This window comes from Fusarium subglutinans (genome assembly GCF_013396075.1).
Source record: "Fusarium subglutinans strain NRRL 66333 chromosome Unknown NRRL66333_c0000067, whole genome shotgun sequence".
Classification (NCBI taxonomy): domain Eukaryota; kingdom Fungi; phylum Ascomycota; class Sordariomycetes; order Hypocreales; family Nectriaceae; genus Fusarium; species Fusarium subglutinans.
In genome coordinates, this window is record NW_023502130.1 from 1 (window position 1) to 18,150 (window position 18,150).

At 49.7% G+C, this 18,150-nt stretch overlaps 5 protein-coding genes across 5 annotated transcripts; 2 read left to right on the plus strand and 3 right to left on the minus strand.

The window, feature by feature from the left end:
• Positions 1–662: 662 nt before the first annotated feature.
• On the plus strand, positions 663–1,682 carry FSUBG_6426 (ribonuclease H2 subunit A; the record flags this gene model as incomplete). The annotated part of the gene is made up of 1 exon (XM_036684623.1): positions 663–1,682. One exon carries the CDS (start codon positions 663–665, stop codon positions 1,680–1,682), a length of 1,020 nt encoding a protein of 339 aa, XP_036537995.1.
• Positions 1,683–1,860: 178 nt separating this feature from the next.
• Positions 1,861–4,642, minus strand: FSUBG_6427 (SEY1-like protein; the record flags this gene model as incomplete). The annotated part of the gene is made up of 4 exons (XM_036684624.1): positions 1,861–2,159; positions 2,219–3,966; positions 4,021–4,464; positions 4,551–4,642. 4 exons carry the CDS (start codon positions 4,640–4,642, stop codon positions 1,861–1,863), a joined length of 2,583 nt encoding a protein of 860 aa, XP_036537996.1.
• An 891-nt stretch (positions 4,643–5,533) lies between these two features.
• FSUBG_6428 (carboxymethylenebutenolidase) lies at positions 5,534–6,659 on the plus strand (the record flags this gene model as incomplete). Its single annotated transcript, XM_036684625.1, has 4 exons — positions 5,534–5,597; positions 5,846–5,997; positions 6,055–6,180; positions 6,234–6,659. The coding sequence occupies 4 exons, from the start codon at positions 5,534–5,536 to the stop codon at positions 6,657–6,659; spliced, it is 768 nt and encodes a 255-aa protein (XP_036537997.1).
• A 343-nt stretch (positions 6,660–7,002) lies between these two features.
• On the minus strand, positions 7,003–9,666 carry FSUBG_6429 (mechanosensitive ion channel family; the record flags this gene model as incomplete). Its single annotated transcript, XM_036684626.1, has 2 exons — positions 7,003–8,219; positions 8,271–9,666. 2 exons carry the CDS (start codon positions 9,664–9,666, stop codon positions 7,003–7,005), a joined length of 2,613 nt encoding a protein of 870 aa, XP_036537998.1.
• Positions 9,667–13,842: 4,176 nt separating this feature from the next.
• Positions 13,843–15,983, minus strand: FSUBG_6430 (sorbitol transporter; the record flags this gene model as incomplete). Its single annotated transcript, XM_036684628.1, has 4 exons — positions 13,843–15,083; positions 15,149–15,732; positions 15,791–15,859; positions 15,949–15,983. 4 exons carry the CDS (start codon positions 15,981–15,983, stop codon positions 13,843–13,845), a joined length of 1,929 nt encoding a protein of 642 aa, XP_036537999.1.
• Positions 15,984–18,150: the final 2,167 nt, after the last annotated feature.

The following is an 18,150-nucleotide window of genomic DNA, read 5'->3' on the forward strand; positions in this document are numbered from 1 at the left end:
TTAGAGGGCCACAGGTGATTTGACCAGTGAAATCCGACATGGGCACAGTGGGCTTGGGTATCATTTTGCATGACAGGCCATGACTTGCTCGGTCCTTTAATTGTATGCGGAGTCTATAGTGAGATAAAAGCTTTGCCGTAGACAAATTACCTAGTAGTCGGGTTCTATTGATATATACTTAATCAGGAGCTCAATCGATCTGTTATGTTCATCTTTGAGGTGATTGACTGGATCCTTCCAGTTTGCCGCTGCATGTGGCTTGACTTACAGTGGCGTCGTATAAGTAAGTGATGCGTGCGTACAGTGGCTTTTTTTCTTGCTTTCAACAGGCATCAATGGCAAAATCAGATGACATGACTCCAAGAAAATCATAGATTAATCGAATTAGGCCATGCCAATAGTATATTTCCAATAACATGGGAGCTTACCAAGCCTGCCTTTAGGCTGGTTGTGGTAGTCAAGTGCCTGTAAATAGTTCAATGGCACTATAAAATACGGGGCTTGGGTACCTAGGTAGGTGCTTAACGCGTCTAGACGCGTCTCCTGGAACTATCACTACTGGCTTTATCTTTACTTCATCCTCCATGACAACCAGAAGCATCAAAACGATCGATTGACGAACCCGTAATAAACTATTCTCTCTTATCATAAAGTATCCCATAATGACCGATTCGCCAGCCGAAGACGTCCCCGAGACAGTCACCCTCTCCTCAACAACTTATATCCCACCCTCAGTCCATGGCGAAGCCCTTCTCTCAGGCTCGTCATTCAACCACTTCTCCGCCATTCCCTCCTCTCTACTCCCCAGCGACCCCTCCGATCCGTCTTCAGCAACTCCATGTTGTCTCGGTGTCGACGAAGCCGGACGTGGCCCTGTTCTTGGCCCCATGGTCTATGGCGTCTTCTTCCTCCCTATAGAGCTCTCTGATTCTCTACTTCGCGAGAAGCATCACTTTGACGATTCCAAGGTCCTCACACCTGCTGTTCGCTCACACCTTATGCGCACACTGTGCACGCCTGGCTCGGATCTCCATGACTCTTGCGGCTGGGCAACGGCTTCACTATCGGCTAGAGATATTGGCGCGAACATGTACCGACCTACAAATGCGTACAACCTCAATGCTCAAGCTATGGACGCCACGGTCGATCTTATAAAGGCTGTGTATGCACTTGGCGTAAACATCCAGGAGATTTACGTTGATACAATTGGCCAACCAGCAGCATATCAAGCAAAGCTGCAGCGTGTGTTCCCCACAGCCAAAATTACGGTTGCCAAGAAGGCCGATAGTTTGTACGCCTGCGTCAGTGCTGCATCGGTATGCGCAAAGGTCACTCGTGATGCCGCGCTCGAAGTTCTCTTTGAGGCGAGGGCAGACGAAGACGAGAAGGATGGCGAGGGTATGGCATGGGGCTCCGGATATCCATCTGATGGACGCTGTGTTGGATGGATGAAGGGCAACATGCACCCGGTGTTCGGATGGGGGTCGGAGTGTCGGTTCAGTTGGGGGACAGCAAAGGATATGCTTGAGGCCAAGGGAAATGGTGTCAAGGTTGAGTGGCCGCTTGAGGACGACGGCGAAACGAGCAGGCTCACTGATTACTTCACCTCTGGGGACAAGGATAAGGAATCATCAGAGTTGGGCAATTGGTTTGGTACGCCAGTTGGCTTGGAAGCATTCTAGATACCCCTATAATCTATTTGGGAACGAATTTATCGAAACAGTCAAACTTTGCATATCACTTGGGCGTGAATCGAACATATTCCCCTTTTATTTTTACAGTAGACATTATATCCTGTTAGCTAATCATACTCGACATGGTCCTGCGCCACTGCTCAGACTCATACACATCCCCTACACATTAAATTTCGTCAATGTCATCCTTCTCCGTGGAAGTCGTGTTGGCCTTCTTGCCCCGACTATCCAAAGTATCCATGCTAATGTTATCGCTGTCCTCGCGCGTAGGCATGCCAACAGCCTGGCGTGCTGTATCGGAGTTGGCAATAAAGTCGCGGAGCTGCTGCTTCGCAATCTCGACACCCTGGGTCATGGCAGCATTGCCCATTGAGAGCATAGGGCCGAGGAGGTTAAGCGTGTATGCAACATATGTACCTCCGGCGATGACCAGGATAAGGAGGCAAAGGAAGGGGTTTCGCAGAACTGAAACGCCCGTTTGTTAGCCAAAGCACAAAGGCCATTCATAGCCGGACAAAACTTACCAGTCAATATCTCGTTCCAGCCAAGGGCAAGGAGTAAACCATAAAAGTACCAAGGAACCTGAGCAACGCCACCAATAGCACCTCGCTTAGCTTCGACATAAACTCCATCAGCAGTCTTCTTGAATCGTACAACAAGATCTTGGCGCTTGCCCTCGCTGAGCACCGTCATCTCCTCCTCGAGGCTCTTGCCATCCTCTTCATCAATACCTCCAATCGGTGTGAGGTCCTCCTCATCGCTAGCCTGGACACCGTTGGGCTGAGGTCCAACGAAGCCTGGCAAGTCAGGAGGGCCATATGTCTCCGACAGTCGGAATCTTGAGAGAAGAGGAACAAGGGTGAGAGTAGACTCTCGCGCCTTGGTGTAAATGCCCTCAATATCGTCACTGGGACGCCATATCCTGGGTACACCAGCCTCGTCATATCTGAACTTATCTTCAAAGTTCTCTCGAAGCTTCAGCAGAATATTGCCTTCCATAACTTCTTCCTCGATCTTTTCTCGAAGGGCGTTCCAGCTCTTTCGGCGCAATCGCCATGTGCCGATCTCAACCTCTTCTTGAGTAGCGTCGAAGCTCTTAGCTCGCTCGGCAAATCGAACCTCGGCTTCCTTGACAACGCCCGTGAAGACTTTCCATACTCTGTCCCAGAGATCCTTCTCGGTGTCAGGCTTCTCGCCGGTTTCGGGGGCACCACCGCCGGCTCGGCCGCTGCCCAACTTGTTGAACTCAAGACCAACGGCATCGCCAAGTCGAGATCTGACCCAGCGCTCAACACGGGTCGCAAGTCGTCGCATTTCTTCTTTTCGTAGTTTAGCGCTCTCTTCGTCAAGCTCCTTCTCAAAGAGCTTGAGTTGCGACTCGAAGTTAGTCCATGAGACACCTTCAATGAGTAAGCTCTGTGCCTCAACACCAAAGATATCCAGTGTCTTTCGCTTTTCGTTGGCGACAATTTCAGCGAATTCGTAGCTCCCGCCAGCCTTTTGCCCAGCCTTCACCTTATTGGCAACAGCCTCGCCAAAAGCAGTGACACCGGCTTTGTGGGCGGCGGCTAATTGGCCCTGGTAGAGTGCCTTCAGGCGAGTATCAATCTTTCCCTCGAGCTCGTGTCGCTTGCGGGCGTAGACCCCCTTATGGTATCGACTTGCCTGGACTTCAAAAGCCTTTATGCACTTCTGGCGAGCATCGTTACCAGCCAGGCCAAGATCAGGCAGAACGGCCGGGACACCGAGCTTGGAAGCTTCGCTCTGTTTCTCCTCAAGTGGCGTGACTACGACGTCAAAGTCAATCAGAACTTCTCGCGAAATTTCGTCGCAACGGAACTGGGCCAGAAGCTCCTGTTGGGTAGGCAGATCCAGGTCCTTGTTGTTCACAATCTGGTCCCAAATGCCCTCAGCATAAATGGAGAAGCCATCGGCAGGAATTCGTCGGTGATACTCTGGAAGGAAGAGACCACCCTCGAGCTCTTGATCACCGTGCAGACCAGGTTTGCCGTGTCGATGTCCAGCGGTAAACCGCGACCCAAGCTTCTGGACCTCCTCGGTGAACTTATCAGCCTGGAGGATCTTGTGAGGCAGGGCAGCAAAGCCAAAATCGAAGTAGTCCTCGATGCGCGAACCCTCGAGCCCCTGAGGCTTGGAGATGGACGACCAAATCTTAGTCAGGTCCTGAATCAGGGTGGTTCGGAGGTTGCCCAGGGGTGTTGTGCCAAGGTGATCGCGAATGACGAAGAAGAGTAGAGATCTGGGGGTTGACCTAGGTGGAGTTAGTAATCGCACAAGCAATGGGTTACCGTAGAGCTTGGCTTACTGCTTGTCCTTGAGGAACAGCTGCAGGTTGACCTCGAAAACGGTCTTGAGAAGTCCCATGTTCGCACCCTGGTACAAACCAACCTGGTGCTCCCAAATGTTGACAATCAAGACCTCGCTGGTGGCCAGCGCAAACAGGGCACTTTTGCGCTCAAAGTCCTGGTCCTCGCCGCGCTCCCGACCGTCGGTACCCTCAACATCCATGACAAGGATGTTGTCGGACATCTTTGTGCCTGCGCTCGTCTCGCGCTTGTTCTTAGACATCCAGATACCCTTGGTGGTCTGTCGACGCTCGGTTTCTGACATGACGGAAAAGTCGGTGCCGAAGAGGTTGTTCAGGAGGGTCGACTTTCCGGTCGACTGGGAGCCGAAGACGGAGATAAGATGGTAATTGAAGCCAGAGGCAGCAACATCGGTAACGTTGAGATACTCATTGATGTGGGTGCTGCAGTGTAGAAGGGTTGGTTAGTACTGTAGACATCATGATGGACAAAGTGGCGGGGAACAACTCGACAGCTGTATAGTACATACTTGAACTCCTTATCCTCGTCAATAACCTGGACGCCGTGCTCGTAGCTTCCAGCCCCCGGCGCCTCGCCGACGGCAGAGAAATGGCCGTTCATGGTATGCGATTGATATATATCAAGGAGAAATGCAGTAGACGTAAGTAAGTGTAGGTAGAGGTAGTTATTCGAGAGCTGGGGCGTGCATCCGTGGATAAAGTGCGGGTGACGACCCTCGATATGATGAGCTTATGTTATCGTGAGAATATATGCTGAAGGAAGTGTCCCTTATTTGAGTTTGTATAGAGGGAGAAAAGAGCCAGAAACAAGAACGAGAGTTGTTGGGGCAAATAACTAGAGCAGTCGGACGACCAAAAAGTTGTGACCACCTGGACAGAGACAAGGAAGGACAGGATAGATCCTTGTGACGACGAATGATGGGGTTGTGAGGTACGTACTCATTCACTTGAACGAGCCTCTTCCCCCCTAGGATTCGACGGTCCGAAGGCGGATTAGCAGTCGAGGTCCCACTGAAGCACCTCCCTATCACTCCTTATATGCAGGTGCTCTACGGTAATTACCTAGCTATACCCCTGCCACATGTTTATTTCTGTGATTCGGTGTTTAAAAAAGCGGTCACATTGCACTGCAGCAGCTGCCCTAGGACACGCACCGTAGGCGTCCAAGACCTTGGATGTCATCAGCTGCGTTCTGCTAATAAGAACTTACTACTGCTTACTCATGAGACTGGTTCTAGCTGTAGCGGGTGCTGGCGGGATCGGTCCGGGTGCCACAACGGACGGATCAAGTTATGAAGCTTGAATGATGTTGCTCTCGGCCAATCAGAGGCGTCTCGCTTGAAGGATGTATGTAACACCCCGCCGAGGGGCATCGAGGGGAAGTTGATAATGATATGAGGTTGAATAGGTACCTAGATAAAAGCAACTACAGTCCATAACCTCCAATATTGCAACTCTGAACCTTTATAACATCAAGTCTAAAGGAAGCAAAATGTTGATCAAGGAGTCTCACGTCGATGTCCCAACCTCTGCCAATGGCAAAGAGGGTACTATGCGTATGTCCAGCCCAACTCTCATCATATGTGACATGAGAAGCTTACACTCATGACTAGGTATCTTTGTCTTTCATCCCACTATTCCTGGATATCCTAATGCGCAAGTCTCTTAAATCCTCTTGCTCTGCATAATTCTGACCTTCATTCAGACGCTTCCCTGGTGTGAGTCTTTTCAGCGAGATCTACCAAGGTAAGTCTTCACATTATTATCACAACAATATCAGAGCAAGCTCACTCTACTTCTCCAGTCACTGGCCCTGTTGCCCGCTTCGCCCGTCAGATCGCTGGTCAAGGCTACATCGTCGCTGCACCTTCATCTTACCATGACTTCACCGGCCCTGAGCCTCTCAAGTACGACGCCGAGGACACTGATCGTGGCAACAAGTTCAAGATCGAAAAGGTATTCACTCAACAGCCAGCACCACTCACTTGTACTCACTCTAACTAACTGTTATAGACCCTCGAGTCCTATGATGCCGACTCGTATGCCACCGTCGATTACCTCCTCTCACTTCCCACCTGCACAGGCCGTATTGGAGCTACAGGCATGTGTCTAGGTGGCCATCTGGCCGTTCGCGCTGCTGTAAGTCTTTCACCCAACACTTTCTCTTCATATCACTCAACAGCTCGGCACAGCTTGACCCTCGCATCTCTGCTTGCGTTGCCTACTTCGCAACGGATATTCACTCCCGCACACTCGGCCCTTACGATGCGCCCAACACTTCATCAGCCGCTCCTACCAACAGCAACCACACCATCGATCTCTTCAACAAGTTCAAGGGAGAGGTTGCCATGATCTTTGGTGTAAAGGACACTCACGTCCCTGATGCTGGCCGTGATCTAATCCGTGCCAAGCTTCGCGAAGCTGGTGTCCCCACTAGCTTCTACGAGTTCGCGTGGGCTCAGCACGCCTTCATCCGTGACGAGCTAAGCAAGGGCCGTTATGATCCTGCCATCACCAAGGTCTGCTTCGAGGTTCTGCTGGAACTCTTCGGTCGTGTACTCAAGACTGAGTTGGGTGCAAAGGACGGCGATGTCCCACCCCCAGAGCACGTTTGTTAAATTAGTGGCCTCTGCAGACACAAAGTTCCATGAAACAACAATTATCCTCAAAATATTTGATTGAAGTGTAATAATAATCTAGATTCTTTACTTCGTGAATATTGAGAGCTGCTGCTCTGCAGCCCCTGGCTGGGTTTCATAAACCGATACATCCGCCCAGTCTTTTTTTATACGGATGACCCAATCTGATTTCTAAGAAAGGAGATGACTGTTCTAGTCTCTCAAGTAACCCGAATACCAACATATAAAAATTCAGTTCCGTCCCAAATAACCTCCCCAATATTACTACTTTCAGTACACACTGATCAGCCGTTACAGTTCGTCTGTCTCACTTCCAGGTCCACTAGCGCCGGGGAGCGGGTGGTTGTCCTTGGGGAGGTGGCCCCTGAGGCGGTCCCTGACCAGGCCTTTGCAGGGGGTGGGCGACATTATACTGGTTGCTAGAGCCGGCATATGGCTGGTAGCCTTGAGAACCCTGAGATGGGCCGGCAGAGAGATTAGAATGGTAAGGCGTTGGGCCCATGCCAGCCTCAGCCTCTTCATCAAAGGGGCCACGGTGGGGGCTGCGAGGGCTTGCTTGCGTCAACGTCATGCTAGCACGAGGGGCCGTCTCGAGAGAAAGTGAGGGGATAGCCTCACCCGCCTTGCGGCGCCCCCGAGTGCTCTCACGCTTGAGATCAGTCCGCAAATGCTCGATGTCGCGGTTGCGGTTGGCTTCGTCGTCGTGAGAGCCCAGGGTGTGGTTGTCACTATTATCCCAGACACCAAGGCCGGCGGCAGGGGGACGCGAGTTGAAGCCTTCAGCGGCCTGGGCCTGGCTCTCTTCAGTGTTCTGCTGCTTTGAGGTTGGGACCATGCGAGCTTCATCAGTAGCCTTAGCAGCCTCATCACGGCTGTTCTTGGCGAACTCATCGGTAACAGTAACAGAGTAAGAGGGGTTTGTAGGTCCACCAAGAGGCTCGCCGCCACCACCAGGAGCAATGAGAGGCACCTTCTTCAGAGCCAGGGCAAGTGCACACATGAACTTAGAACGGCGGCTGGCGCGGACGGAATCGTTGTGCCAGTTGGACTTGTGAGCGATGGTGACATAGAGCAGAAGCTTATCGAGGTTACCGACACCGCCAACGCTAATACTAAGATCAGGCTGGAAGTCACGAGCGTTCTCGGGTTGTCGAACAAACTTCTCCAGCTCAAGGCGGAGAAGTTCAATGTCCTCGAATGAGGTATCGAAAGAAACGTTGACTTCGACGGTTTCGTGCATGGCCTTGCTACGAGAGATATTCTCGATCCAGATGTTGTTGAGCTGAATGTTGGGCACTTGAACTGTTTGCATGGTGTCCAGTCGGTGGAAAACAGAATAGAGGAGAGAGATCTTGTTGACAACCATCCTGGTGCCAGTGATGTCGACACGATCACCGACATCGTAGGGGTGCTTGACGAATAGGAAGATACAAGAACCGAGGAACTCCTGGGCAGTAACCGCGAAGATGAAAGACAGAGAAAGCAAGGTAGTTCCGGCAGTGGTGAGAGTGGTAATGAAGCTACTCTGGAAGAAAGCAACTGAGGGTATTGTTAGTGAAATTCAAAACACACTTCTGAGGTGAGACTTACGGAAAACGAAAATAACGACCAACAGAACGACGACGAGAAGAATCTTATCAAAAGCCTGAAGAGCCTGACCGATATCCTTCATACCTTCGGCGATTGCCTTTCTCTCCGTACCAATTTCGACAACCTTTCGGACCATCTCATCGAGACTGATATCACCATTGTCGTCGCCGTCGATCATATAGAATGATTCCTCAGCTTCTTCCTTGTAAGCAGGTCCAAGAACCTCCTGGAAGTCATCCAGAACAAGTGAGTTGTGACCCTCGACAACGTAAGACATCCATATACGTCGACCCATTGCCTCAGATGACTTAGTCTTCTCAAGAGCTTCGATGACGATGGAGTGAGCGGAGTTGGGGTTGAAGACTTGTCGGCCAGCGATCTCAGAGGCAAGGTTGCCGAAAACGGAGGTAACCTTGTCTCCGATCTTGCCAACTTCTCCAATGAGCTTCATGGGGGTGGCAGAGCCGTTGCGCTTGTGTCCCTTCTTACCACGGAGCATCACCTCAATGCTATCATTAATGATGGCATCCTCATCAGCGAACTCGTGACAATGGAGAGGGAAGAGGGTTCGAGAAGCATCGAAGAGAAGCCCGAGCAAGTGAACCTCACGCTTAGACTCCCTGATACGATTGGCAAAGGATCGCTGATGGTAGGAGATACCGATCAGTTGGACAATCGCTTTTTCGCCAAGGAAAACAGCTGAAGAAACGAAAAGAGCACCAAGGACACGGCCCATAGTGCGGACCCATGGGACGTAGTTGCTGCCTCTATCTTCCTCCATCCAGAGGTTCTTGAAAGTGACATAAGAAGCCAAGGCCCAGAAGAAGAAGGAGAAGGGGAGGATGAGGTTTCCGAGGACAGTTGCGTACTTGCGAGTACCCTTGCTGACGACGCCAGTAAAGAACATGAAGAGCGAGGGCAAGAACCAAGCAACAACCTTTGCGATCCAGCATGAGAGCCACATAATGAGAACCCAGAGGAAGATTTTGAAGAGCGGAGGGCCATCATCGCCAGCCCGGGAACCATCTCCGTTCCATTTGCCAACAGGAATGCCATCCTTCTTGCCAATGGCGGCGAGGACAATCAGGGGAATGGCCAAGAGAAGACCGACGGGGACGACGTATACAAGGTATCTGGTGACAACAGAGAAGCCGATGATTTTGTAGTAGAGTCTACCCATTGGGTTCAGTGTGGTTTCCTCTCCTCCAGTACCGCTGCGAGAGAGGCCATCGCCCATTCTCCTTCGACGGCCGCGGTGACCTTGACCGGTGAGTTTTTCGTTCTCGGTAGGAGAGTTGCTATCCATGGTAGAGGGTTGAGGCATGTCGGCCTTCCTCATACCACTCCGGGCAGAGGCATTGCTCTTGACCTGCGTGAGCTGAATAACGTCGCCCATGTCGTTATTGCTGTTTGTGCCACCAAGGGGAACGAAGCCTGTGTGAGAGTGACGCGAATTGCGGGGAGACAAGGAAACGTGGCGATTAACCATTCTCGAGTATAGTTATATATCAAACTCCAACCAGGGAGTTGAAAGTGCGGGAGTATTCGATGTGGTGGCCCGAATACTTCGGTTTAAGAGGTGATCGACCCGTTGGCGTGAGTCGAGGCCGATGATGAAACTGATAGGCGTTTGAAGATTGGAGGTCGGGCAGTGCTAGCAGGATATGAGACGGCGGTAGGATATCAAATCCTTGGACGCAACGATCTGCTTGCGCTCGTAGGGTGTCTAGGAGTCAGGTAGGAATGGGGGTGATTATCTTTCTGCTGAAGACTTGCTCCAAGCTAGATATGCCAATGCTCGGCTTAATGCTGTGTTTGTATGCCGATGATGTAGTAGATTCAAGGAAATAAATGCAGACAAAACGCTACAACGATCCCATGTGTTTCTCCTCCTCTTTTTTGCAAGTATAGGACAAAAGAGCGAAGGTGATCTGCAGTCTTCTCCAGCGAAGACGAACAGGAACAAGTTGGTGGTTATTTGTGCTACCTGAGGTGAAAATGAGGAAGCGAGAGAGAGATCAAACCTAGGAGCTAGGAAACAAACAAAAGCTTTCAAAAGAAGGGCAAGCCTGGGCCGGGGGTGGGAGGGCCGTGGTTATAATAGGGACTGGAACGAGAGTCGGTGGAGAAATGATGAAGAGGAAAAAGAGAGAGAAAGGGAACGACTAGAAAGAGAGGTTGAAGTCAATCATTGACGAACGAGGTTTCGGGGATCATGGGTAGGGTGGGTGTTCCTTGTTCCTTCCCTGTCGGACTTGGCTCTTGCTCAAGCTCGTGTGAGTGCGAGATGGTTAAAAATTACACTGTGATATCCACTATCATGGTGTGCTTTTCCTTTTTTTCCTCATGTACTAGGCTAGCTAGGCTAGGTTTTGTTGCTATTTGAGGTTTGTCCGCCTTGCCATCCAAGCACAATCCCAGAAATACCAAGCCGGGACTCAGATACCGTCAGCAACAAAAGGGGTCCCCGATTCTTTTTTTTTCTCTTCCCACTCACGGCGGGTCATGGCTTTGGAGAACTTAGGGGCCGTGAATCCACCAGCAGCGCGTCTTCAGTCATGGCGAAAGTACTCAAGTTTTTCTCTCTACCTTAGGTATGGACCAAGTCCAATTGGGTCCTGGGTCATTAGGGCCCTCAGGGCTCCCCTCTCGCTGGATCATGAGCCCTACCAGCTGAAGAAGGATCCGCGACAGGGTCCCCAGACACTGGGCACCTCTGCAAGTTTTTTTCTCTTTCACTTTTTTCCCTTTCATCTGCTGTATGCCGGGCTTCAGGGGCACCCGGCCCCCCCAAATGTCGGCGTTTATCCAGTAATATTTGAGAACGGCAGCGGTTCTCAACGCCGGGACAGGGGGAGGCGCCGCCCCCCGGCAGCCACAAACAACCATTGACAAGCTGGTCTCAGATACCCCTTTGTTTCACGTCTCCAAATCGGGCTGGGGTGCTACGCGGCCGAAAACTCAACACATACGCGAAATACTGTACAGTGCATGCAGCCTTTTGTTATGACAAGAAATATGTAGGGTTCAACCAAGGGTGAGACGTGGGCTTATACGAACGTGATTTTGGCCGGCAAATGCATGACATTTCACAGCTTTGACAATCAAAGTCTGTGTGTGTCTCGGTTTGCACGTCTAAAACACCCGACCACCAACAGCCATCCATTTACACTGCAGAAGAATATCCTTACCATGATCAGAAGACACATGCCCAAGCAAGGGAAGAAACATAACAAAAATTGGGGACTAGAGGCGATTCTCGATACGAGAGATCAGTCAATCATCGATGCAAAGCACCAGAAAATAACATCTAACCGTATCTACTCCATATTTGTTCCACCCAGCACTGTCCACCAAGAAAGCTTCAAGCTCTCGAGGCGTCCCTTCATGGCAAAGATTTACACCAGAGATCTCAAGGGGTCCATATACAAATCCCACATCGGGAGCTGGCGTTTTAACGCCAGCAACTGCCACAGTGAAACACCGTACGAGTTCTCCCTAATCAGTAATGGTTCGAATATTGTTGAAAGAGTTCGGTATGCTGCACATGGCGAGAATCATTACGAAAAGTTCTTATTCGATGTTCGACTTACAAAGTGTCGATGGCGGCTCAACAAGTTGGAAGCTAACGGTTAGTCTCTTGTGCCTTCAACGGCTGAGTTTCCTTTTTGTGTTGTTGATCCACGACTAGCACACCTTTGGATAATTGACGCGCAATTATAAGATATTGGAGACAAGACAAAACTAACCGCTTTTTCTTTTCGTCATTCCCGGGAATTCTAGCGTCTACGCCACCAGAGAATGAGGGTGTTGTTCAAATTCAAAGCCGCCAACTGCCGCAACGCTTGGCCGTTGGTATCTTTAGACGAATATTGTATAATCTGGTCAAAGATCTTGACGTTGATGTTAAAGAGCATGCTGAAAATGCTTTCTTATAGCGCTGCCCATGGATATCTCATTCTGGCCATTTCATCTTCTACTCCATGATTCATCTTCGGCTCACAGCCACCATACCAATACTTATTTCCTGCTCCAAACCTCTCTCATCTTGCCACTGGCTCAGAACGAGCAAAACGAACCATGATATTTACCCCTGCAGACACGAAGTGACCTCAAGTCATGCTATCCCGCATTAGCCTGTGTCAACGTGTCAGAATAAAGGTGACGGCAAGGAAAAAACGCTCGCTAGTTAGTCCACGCCTTGACCTCCATCCACTATGATGGAAGTCAAAAGTCATCAATTTAGAAAAGTCGAGACCGTGAATTGTTTTTCTTTTTTTGGGTTTCATCGTGGATTGAAATGGTAGAGTTTGCGGATATATGAAACGACTTGAGGAAACGCTGGTATTAATCATGTCCCCCTATTTCTTCGCAAGGCGACATTAAATTCGGTTCATCTCCCGGTGCCAAGATTGTGTCTTTGCTACAAGCTGATGGAGTGTAACCCTACCTACCTACAGTGACACTGGCACTGGAGTTGGGACGACGTCGAAACTGGAACTTGAGAGGACCGACAGTTTGGGTCCTCACTCGGCTTATTCCACCAACCGCATTTCCTCTATTGCTCTTTCAGCTTCAACTTGCTGCTATAATGCTCTGCTACTATCATATTGAATGATCATTCTCAGAATTGCTCATCTGCTGGACCCTTCATGTCTCACTCCTCACCCACAGTGCTCATCCACCTTCGACAACGCAATGTCGATCCCATTATTCACGAGGAATCCACGTAGGTCGATCAGCAGTCTCCGCTTCAACCAGCAGCAACAAGAAAATGCAACGTGATCTGATCGATCAGACATCCCCGGAAAAGCTTGGCCGTGTTCTTGCTCTACTGTAGAAACACCCAAAAACTTCTCACTCCCCCGGTTCGTATCGTCGGGTATCGTAAACGAGAAGAAGCTACACAGTATGTATGTGCGTCACTCACTATAAGCGCGCGCAAACATCATGACGTTGAATGAATGAGAACTTGTATGGAGAGACGGCGTGTTTCTCGGATTACAGTAGACGCCCATGTCGGCCTCGGCATGATCGTCTCACTTCCTAATTCAGTTCTGTCACTGAGCATCAACGCCTTTTGGGCATTTATCTCCTTCCAACCCATCCGAATGTTGATCAAGTGGAGGTGGTGATCATCTCCCGAGGCTCCGAATGAGGATGACGAAATTCCCACCTTGGGCCAAAGACAAGTCCAGTTGAGAAGCCCGCTTCCCTTTCCGCTACCACGACGTCACTCACATTGAACTAAAGAGCTCGGCGAATTTCAGCGTCAGATTTTGGTGAATAACGATCAGAGACGTAAATTGCACAGACGACGCAGGCCATTATCATACAATAACTAGTCGTCTCCTGACGTCACTTGACTAGAAACTAACACACTGGTTTCTCCTCTTTCGTGGGGTATTCATCTCCCTTAGTCAAAGACAAGGCCCAATTCCATTTCGCTTGCTACTTTCTCGTGCAGGGTATCATAAGTGTACAGTACAGTACAGACAAAACTCTCCAAATCAATCAAGTCTCCCATAAACAAACGCCAAATGTCATGATATCACAATCTCCACCATCGACCTCATCGTGTCGTCTGAACTCCTGACGTAAGTCCAATTGTATCCTTCAACTCAACTTTTGCCTTGTCGTTTTCATAGCCAAAGTCACTGCTGTGATTATCCTCGGGTTCGCCAACTGTGTCAAACTGATACAGAGGCTCCAGTCTTGCTTCTCGTTGGAACAAGATCCATCGTCTGATCCACCAGGGAAGCACTTTCGTAACTTGATATCTCACAAAGACACGAGTGGGTACTGCAAAGATGTAGTCCAGCTCCTCGAGTGTCCGCTGTTTTGTTTCTGGTAGCAGCAAGAAGATCATAACCAACGCAACGATGTTGAACCCTGCATACATCCCAAAAGCACCAATGGCATGCAATCTCGCCAACATCAGTGGAAAAGTAATAGACAATACTGCAGCCCAGAAGAGGCAGGTTGCCACAGCCCACGACATGCCCACCTCACGGTGCGACAGAGGAAACACTTCTGCCGAGTAGGTAAAAGGGACAGGCCCTTCGCCAGGTGAGTAAAAGGCAGCGAAAAGATAGACGAAAAACGCAACCAGAGCCATGTGGGCTCCGCCTGTGCCTGGGATCAAAGTACATAGACCTGCTGCAAGTAGTGTCCATGCCATCTGAGGAAAGGTGAAGAGTAGCAGAGATCTTCGACCAAAGGTGTCTATCGTCCATATTGCAGGCCAGGCAAAGACAAAGTTGACCAGTCCAAAACCCATCGATGCCAGCAAAGCTTGGTTATCATCAGCACCTGCATCTCGGAACACACTAGTCGAGTAGAACGCAATAATGTTGATCCCACACATCTGTTGAGCAATCATGACGACGAATGAGGCCACAGTAGCACGGCGCACGCGAGGAATGGTGAAAAGTTCGATGAAACGTTTGGCATAGTGTCCCTCGCCAATGAATTCCAGTTCAACCTCGAGTTGCGCATGGATATAGTACAGGTCGCGAGCGGCCTGGATCGGGTGGTTTCGTAGTCGTAGTAGGGACTTCATCGCATCTTGGTAACGATTCTTCTTCATGTACCAACGAGGCGATTCTGGGCAGAAGTAAATCAAGCACATCAAGGGTACAGCTGGGATGAACGCTGACCCTAGTTGGAACCTCCATGCGTTATGGCCAATTTTTGTAACAGCGACGTTCGCACACGTTCCTAGAAAGATACCGAAAGCTGTCCACATCTGCCAACTCATGACAAAGGCTCCTCGAATCGGGGCAGGTGAGTTTTCCGCGGCAAAGATGGGGACTGCATCACATGTCAGCTACGAAGTCCCAACGACATGGTTATGGTTAGGAGATGCAGAAACTCACCTGTTGAAGCCTTGGTACCCATTCCAATACCAAGTAGTACACGGCACGCAAAAAGCTGTCTCCAGGAGTTACAGAAAGCGCTTCCAATGACAGGCCAGAGACAGAAGTTGGCCGAGAAGAATATCGTGCCGCGACGACCCCAACGGGAATTCAGAGGATCCGAAAGCCAACAGCCAAACAGGGCTGTTCCGATGTAAGGGGCAGAGTTGACGAGACCGACGAGGAGCTTGTCGTGTATACTTTCGCTGCCAATATCGAAAGCATAGGGAAACTCCAAATTCGCTCCGTTCGAACCTGTCTGGTCCCACCCTTGTACGGCAGCGCCGATGGAACATGTCGCAACGGTCAAGTACAGGACAAAAGGGACTCGCCACTTGTGGAGGATTTCGTCTCTAAGCGCTTGAATCTCTGTGTCGTCAAGCTTTTCGTCTCCATCAATATCCTCATAGCCAGTAGGGTCCTGCGCAACTAGAGCGCCCTTGCGAATGAGAGGGCGATACTGTTCTAATTCCTTTCTTCGGCAAAAGTCATCAACGTCAGCAAGAAGTCTTGCTCGTGGAAGACCCCAGAGAGGATTCTTGATTCTTGGGTGATGTTAGTCATGAACGATTGGGCGGCCGGGCCGAGGTTGAGTGAGCGTACTTGGCCTCAATGTTTGCATGAAGGTTGACATAAGCTTCTGAAGGACGCCGTGCATGTTCTATCATGGAACTAGAAGGGTATTCATTGGTGATCCTTGACAGACTGAGAGTACTAATCAGCATATGGATCGGCAACAGGTCAGCAAGGGTAGAATATACCGTTCTATGTCGTCTCCGCCGCGATTCGGCGCCATCTTGTGTTGTTGAAAGCCAGTGACTGGTAAAGTGAGAGTGAGTGACTGAGGGCGGCGGGTTGAGAGTAAGATGAGGTTGGTCGGAGAAACGGGCGATTGCCCGATTGAGAAAAGACAACACCAATGATATTGTTTGTGGTGAGAAAGTCGTGGATGAGTTAGTTAACAATAAGACGAGGCGTAATTATCTCAGAGATAGTCGAGTTGAGCCCAGTTGGTTGATGGTTGATGAGTCCTGTCAAACGTTTCAATTCTAGCGGGTGTCGTCGGTCGATCGCTTCAAGATGTGGGGTTGGAAGCTGGGGAGATGAGAAGAATGAGGCACAGCCAACACCAAAGCCGAGGAAAAGAGAGTGATGGATGACTGTTTAGTTGTCGCAGTGATTGGGGGATATTAGACGTCAGACGATGATTAATAATACAAATGAATCAATCGAGCAGTTGACTGAGAAGAATCTGTCGTGGATTTGGTTGAAGAGTTTGGAGGAGGCAAAGTTGATGAGTTGAGTCGAAGGATCCAGGTCGTTGGTTTGATTAGCCTAGTTGAGTTGAGTTGAGTCGAGTCGAGGCGAGTCTGGGGTGAGACGACGAGACTTGGCCCGGGCACTAGGTACCTAAAGTTTAGTACTTACTGTACGAAGTACTCGACCTAATAAGACTATAATGACAGCTTCTTGAATACCTAGGTACCTAGTGACGGGGATAATGCACTAATAGTGGTGCTAAGTCGAATTTCAAGTTCGCATACAGGAAAAGGAAACAGAAATATTTGGTTAGAGAGATTTACGAGAAAGAAGCTGCGCTTTATTCGGGCTTTGACCGGTGACCCAAGGACAAGGACAAGGACAAGACCAAGACCAAGATGGGGGGAACAGGGTAAAGGACAAGGATCTGGATGACAAGGGTCTTGACTTTGGTTCGTTATATGCAGGGATTATCTATCAGCTTCAAGAAACATTGGCAATTCTCTTATTGAGACTGATTTGCCAAGGAACCTGTATCTTCAAGTGCATCTCCTTCTCGCCTCTTCTTCTTGTGGAGAGTCTGATGTCCCATGTTTACCTCATGTCAGATACAGCATTGCATATCTCTCTTAGACCAAGTGACACACCGAGCTCTGTTGGTCTGTCTGTGTCTTATTGAGTTTCACTTCCTGTAACAATGTACAAAGTTGAACTGACATCCGAGAACACTGTTTTCTGATGGCTCAAAGCCAATATGTTTAATATAAACTCCTGTCCTGGCCCATCGCCTTGACAGAACATCTTCAGGCAAGGCCCCCTGGTCTCGTTCCGCCGTCACAGTCCAAACTGTCTGACATCCCTCCATCCTTTCAGCCTCTGTGCCGCCTCTCTGCAACCCTACTTGACATGCCGAACTTTTGTTCCGAGAGACAAGTCAGAGTCAAATAGCATGTTGCTGTAACCAACACCGCATGTAATCATAAGGTACCATGCATGTCTCATGATCAAACCCAAAATGACAACTTAAAAAGTTGGAGGTGTTGTTTTTCATGATCCAAGACAATGGAGATCAAGGATCTTATAATTTCCAGGGAGAACTGTCTATAGCAGTCAATGATCTGCGCAATCACACACATCGAATCCTCCGGATGCAAGAGAGGTAGGGAATATCACTCGGTTCTGTCGTGAAGGATTCCTCGGGTCTTGGGAACAGCATGGATCTACATCGATCGCATTGCTTATTCGGTTAACCGTTTTGGCTTATCCGTTCTTAAACACTCCGAACCGGCTCCGACTTAAGCGTAACGCCTGAGGGTTACACGTGATGCTACATGTAATCCAACGGCTGTGCTATCATTTTTCATTGTTTCTACTCTCTTGATCTGAAAAATGCCATTGAATGAAACGGTTCTTCGTCTAGAGTTCCCAATCACCCCGATATTCCAAAAATGACCTCATCTGCTGCTCTCTCGGGCTGCTTGGCTTCTTCTTCAGCTCAAGGCAGCAGAATTCCCTGCATCGTGAGTGGACGTCCCCAAGGTAGCCTCATCTCCACCAACACCACAGACTCTTATCTCGATACCCTTTTTTCTCTCGCATTTTCCCCAGAGAATCCCAGCTCATCGGCCCTAACTAGGCATGATATGTATCCGATATGCCCTTGTGCGATCCCCAGATTCCCCATGGTTTCTGAGATCCCTCCG